The 6,000-nt window shown below is 35.0% G+C and overlaps 1 protein-coding gene across 1 annotated transcript; it reads left to right on the top strand.

The window, feature by feature from the left end:
• Nucleotides 1-1,913: 1,913 nt before the first annotated feature.
• Nucleotides 1,914-3,730, top strand: LOC106759025 (UDP-glycosyltransferase 74G1-like). Its single transcript, XM_022779535.1, has 2 exons — nucleotides 1,914-2,564; nucleotides 2,961-3,730. Exons 1-2 carry the CDS (start codon nucleotides 1,914-1,916, stop codon nucleotides 3,693-3,695), a joined length of 1,386 nt encoding a protein of 461 aa, XP_022635256.1. The 3' UTR covers nucleotides 3,696-3,730.
• The last annotated feature ends 2,270 nt before the right edge of the window (nucleotides 3,731-6,000 follow it).

Here is a 6,000-nt window from a genome sequence, read left to right as displayed (position 1 = left end):
CATTGTAATCGATTACAATGCAGTGTAAACGATTACGCGAGCCTGCAGAGGTTTCTGCACATCCTGATCATCTGTAGGAGCCACCAAAAACAACAGAGGGGACCATGTGCTAAATGAAGAGTTATTTGACGGAAGTTGATATGTTTTACTTGTTTTTGGGATGTTATTGACTGAGTATTGCTTTGAAAATAATGTTTTTGGACCACCATGCATGTGGGGGATGGACACTTGTTCAGAACTTTGGGAAAATTAGAGATATGCAAATATTTGTGTTAAAAACTGCATTGTAATCGATTACAATGCAGTGTAAACGATTACGCGAGCCTGCAGAAGTTTCTGCACATCCTGACCATCTGTAGGAGCCACCAAAAATAACACAGGGGACCACGTGCTGAATGAAGAGTTATTTGACAGAAGTTGATTTGTTTTACTTGTTTTTGGGATGTTTTGTGTCTTTTTTAAGTGTTCTTTACGTAGGGAAATATTTCCTTAATTAAGAAGACATATTAATGAACACAATTACTCATTAAACACTAAAATTCGCAAACGAAGTACACATAATTTAAAGAGTACATTACTGATCAAAGACACAACAGTTGTGAATGAAAGCAAATACATCAAAAATGGAAATTATAACTAAGAAGTAAAATGATAAAATGGGGCTGGTGCAGACTGCTGTTGTCGGCTCTCAATGTTAGCAAGTCTCGAATCTAGGGCATCCAATCTTGAACCAACGTACGTCTGCAGTTGTTCAATGTGTTCTATGACATTGTTAAGTGTTGTGGAAGAAGTTGGTTGTTCATTATGTCGATCCCTTGGACGGTGATGCTGTTCATTGGGTGTGTTGTCTTTTGGAACCCAGACTCCCTCTTCATTCTGCACATAGCCAAAGGAGGTCACAGTTTCATATCCTATCCTTTGTTTGTCTTCGACTTGGACAGTTGGATCATCATGAACAGGGACATGAAAGTGTTCCATTAATATGGATATCCCAGCGACATACCATAACCTTTAATAATTCACAGTTAATCTCCAGAGCCTTACGAAGCCGCAAACACCAACGAAATGGTGTCATTGAAATTCGTTCTACATGCACTTCTCTCAGTAACCCATTCATACCAACAATTATTGATGAATCAACAGAGACTCGAACACGCCACTACACAACATTATCAACAAAAAATTTATTACTTACCAAAAAAAAAGAAAAACTATATATAAATGCGATATAGAATGAATTAGGGTTCATACAAACATATGAATAGTAACCAAAAAAATTTATTACTTACCTTTGGGTTCGGAGAGGCCATTGCAACTGCCCAAATTTCAGACAAACACATGAATGGTTTATTAGGGTTCATAAAAACACAAAAACGCATAAAACGACACGCACAAACCCAAAACACAAAAACCCTCCCCAACCCAAACCCAAAACACAAAAACCCTTCCCAACCCAAACAATGGGATATACTGCAAAAAACCAAACACACCCAAAACGCAAAACGCGAAACGACATATACTACTTACCAACAGAGAATGGATGAATACAAATCAAGAGGAATGAAGACGCGCAACTTTGATTTCGAATGGGTGCGAGAGGAATCAAGAGAGGAACCCAATGGCAGAGACAATGGGATAGACGCGCAACTTTGGTTTCGAAAAGTGAAGAAGATGAAAAATTAAACCGTCAATTCCAAATTTCATACAAACATTCTTCCAAAAATACCCTTCTACAAGTCTTTAAAAGCGTTTTTTTTAAAATGTCATGACATGCAATAAAATTTTGACACGTAAAGGTGTGTCAAAATTGTGTCAAGGGAGAGTGTCAAACAAACATTTTCCTTTTCATTATAAATAGAGGCTCTGGACTCTAGTTGAGAAGAAGGAAGAGAGAAGTTGTATCTAGCACAAAAATGGAGAAGAAAAGCATAGCGAATAAGGTGCACTGTCTGGTCTTAGCATATCCGGCTCAAGGCCACGTTAACCCCATGCATGACTTCTCCAAGCTCTTGCAGCAACAAGGTGCGAAAGTGACCTTCGTCACCACCCTTTACTTCAGCAAAAAGTTGCAGAACGTACCCACTTGTATTTCACTCCAAACCATTTCTGATGGGTTTGACAATGGGGGGTCGGATGAAGCAGGTAGCTTCAAAGCCTACGTTGAACGTTTCTGGCAAGTGGGGCCAAAGAGTCTGGCCGACCTTCTTCAGAAACTTCACAGATCAGGTGACCCTGTTCATTGTCTTATTTATGATGCACTCTTCCCTTGGTCTCTGGATGTTGCAAAGAGATTTCAGATTGCAGGGGTTTCTTTTCTCACTCAAAACATGTTTGTTAATACTATATACGACCATGTTCAGCATGGGAAGCTGCAAGTTCCCATCACACAAAATCAGATTTCTCTTCCTTTCTTGCCCAAACTTCAACATAACGACATGCCCTCCTTCTTCTTCCCTACAGATGACACTTATCCAACTTTGCTTCATGTGTTAGTTGGTCAGTTTTCCAACATCCACGAAGCTGATTGGATTCTCTGCAATTCATTCTACCACATGGAAAAACAGGTATACTGTCTCTGTCTCTGTCTCTGCATCATGCATGTCTCTCTATCTATTCTTTGTTTAAACTCTTTTTTATCTTTTTAACTAAAAATACTACAATACAAACATGATTCAAATGTTTTTAATATGAAATATAAATATGGAGAAGATGAAAACCCTAGTTGGTCTCGCGCATGATTGTGTCGCCAGCGCTGGTTGCAAGCGTGACGGCGACGGCGTGGAGTTTGCCGAACGCTGGTGCTGGTCCTGGATGAGTCGAGTTGACTCAAGCGGAAAATTCAGTCGAGTTAGCTTGCACTGAAAACACGGTCGAATCGACTAAAACTGAAATTAGAACGAGTTAGTTCAGGCTAAAAATGAAAAGGGTTCCGTAATCTCTTTCTTTCTTTTGATATGTAGGTAATTGATTCGACGAAGAAGATCTGGTCCAATCTCAGGACCATTGGGCCATGCATAACATCCATGTTATTAAAGAAGACACTAGGAAACGATGAAGATGAGGGTGGTGCTACACAATTTAACAACGAAGAATGCATGAAATGGTTAAATGGTAAGCCAAAAGAATCTGTTGTTTATGTTTCTTTTGGGTCTATGGCAGAACTGAAGGAAGAGCAAATAAAGGAAATAGCTTATGGTTTGAGGGACAGTGAAAGTTACTTTGTGTGGACGATGAGGGCCTCGGCAGAAAATAAGCTGCCAAAAGATTTTGAAAAGAGGTCAGAGAAGGGTTTAGTTGTAGGGTGGTGCTCCCAGGTAAAGGTATTAGGTCATGAGGCTATAGGCTGTTTTGTGACGCATTGTGGTTGGAACTCCACGTTAGAAGGCTTGAGTTTAGGAGTTCCAATGGTTGCAGTCCCATGTTGGTCTGAACAGTTCTCAAATGCTAAGCTAGTTCAAGACGTGTGGAAGATTGGAATCAGAGCTCAAGCTGATGACAAGCAGATTGTGAGAAGAGAAATGCTGAAACATTGCATACTGGAAATAATGAACTCTGAGAGAGGCAAAGAGGTCAAAAGCAATGTCATGGAATTCAAGGCTTTGGCTGAACATGCTGTCAGTGAGGAAGGAACATCTCATAAAAACACTCTTGAATTTCTCAATAGCTTAGCTGCTTCGACTCAGAAGCATCATTGAAGGTCGTTTTGAAGAAAATCACACCTTCAAAATTAAATAAAACAATTCTATTAATTTCTGTTTGTACGAGGTAATTCTATAAGAAATTTAAATGTTTAAATATTTGAATGGTTTGTAACTCAATTCTTTTTTTTTTCTTTTTGTTTGGACTATTTGTAAAATTTGTTCATCACTGTATTTGTTTCTCATCGTTCATACGCATGACTTGAAATGATCCTATTATAAATGTCTTCTTACACCATTCGTATGTGAGAAATTATGAAACAAAATTGATAATCATATTATATTTGTAACGACTTTTCCATGTTGTGAAATCACATACATGCTGTATGTATGATTGTTTGGCTAGTTGCAAATCAAATGATTAATTGTTAACTATATGGTTAAATGAATTATTATCCGTGTCGACTGAATTATCATCAAGATGAGACGGTTATGGAATTTGACCGATCAGTCAAATATCAAAATAATTAGTTTTAATGTTGAACAAGATAAATATGATTATTTCCAGTTAAATAGGAATTAGATTGTTGTTAATCAAAGTTTTACTCCAAAATTTATAAAAATAGATTATAAAGATAGATTTAAGATAATAAGATATGTAAGTTATTTACTGTACCATTAATATCTGAATTAGCAAACGTTAAATTGACTATATCATTAGAAAAATAACTACATAAAACTTAAAATGAAAAACAACTACTTTTTAAATATTGGAGATTAACCTCAACCATATTCCTGAATATACATACATTCATCAATATTACACAATGATAGAATAACTTTTAAATGTTTATTTATTTGTTTACTAAAAAATTTAGAAGATATCTTGATATAAAAGTTTTTATATTGATATGTTATCAACATATTTTCAAGATTACTTAATCTATTGAAACATTATATGGATAAATTTTTAATGTATTTTTAAAGTCATGATGCAAGTACGTTATATGAATTTAAATCTTCATTCGTGATACAGTCATTTTGATTTCTTTCCAATATATATTGGCAAAATTCCAAATCCAATGAATGAATCTTATTTTTTACTTTTTTTTTTAATTTAAGCTTATACGAATGGATGTGAATTATGTCAAGACAATTGTTTTAGATACATTCCATAATATTCACGAAAACAATCATTCTTATTATAAGATATTAAATTTATAAATGTCGTCAAATTGGTCACAATAAAGGTGACTTTCCGTTGAATGGAAGAGTTTTCATGCTTTTTTAACTAGTGAATAGTGTGTCTCCCCGTGAAAGTAGTCAGATTTTGGTGAAAAAGTCTCATACTAATTTTATTAGTGTGTCTCTTTCGTCAAATTACATTACGTGAACCAATGTATTTCTTTTATAAAATTAAATATGTTCTTATTTTTTGAATTTGAAAGCGAAATTGGAGGTTTAGTGAAGTTTTAATATATTTTGGCTTTTCAAATTTAAAAATAAATTAATACAGTTGTGTTAATTTAATTATATTAAATTTGTGTCAATATTTTATAGTAATATTTAAATTACTTAAATATTTGATATATTTATGTTTTAATGTTATTAAGTTGTGTAATATCTCATTGTAGTAGTATAAAACTACTAAAATAAAACTTATATAAATGAGAATTTATAAATAATTTGAGACTACTAGAACGAAAGATCGTATCCTTGACGGATCAAATACTATTTATCCAGTTGTTTTTCTCTCTCAACCAAACATTGAATCTCCTAAAAGTCATTCCTAAACTCACACCTATTAAGGTGATCATTGCAAAAGAGAAAACAATACACAACATACAACACAAAAGCAAGGATAAGCTATATACCAAAGATATCACATTTATAACATAACATACATAAATCATTTATATCACAAACATCTTAACATGCAAAGACCTTAGACTTGACTATCCGGATATACAATGAATGTCGAGCTAAAACATTTTCTACCCTTTGTGTGGTGGAACAATTGACAACCATCAAAGCTACCACACAAGGTTAGTCCTTCAACATGCCATTTACCAACTGAAGAAAGGCCTTTAGGCTAGGACCATAGTGGGTTATGCACTTGTGTGGTGGAACAACTGACAACCATCAAAGCTATCACACAAGGTTAGTCTGTACCGCATCTTAGGCCATACTGGAAGCACCTAGACTAAGATCTCATGTTACTTTCACCACATGACTCATCACTCTCTACTTGAGTATGGATGATCACTAGAGACCATCAGAACTGAGCTTTTTACATTCATACTTATAATACTTAAAACCATACCAAAGGAGTTCTTTCATGGAACTCATATTCACCACTTTG

This window comes from Vigna radiata, chromosome 4 (assembly GCF_000741045.1).
Source record: "Vigna radiata var. radiata cultivar VC1973A chromosome 4, Vradiata_ver6, whole genome shotgun sequence".
NCBI lineage: Eukaryota > Viridiplantae > Streptophyta > Magnoliopsida > Fabales > Fabaceae > Vigna > Vigna radiata.
The sequence above is the reverse complement of the archived record's forward strand: the minus strand, read 5'-3'. Positions and strand labels throughout refer to the sequence as shown.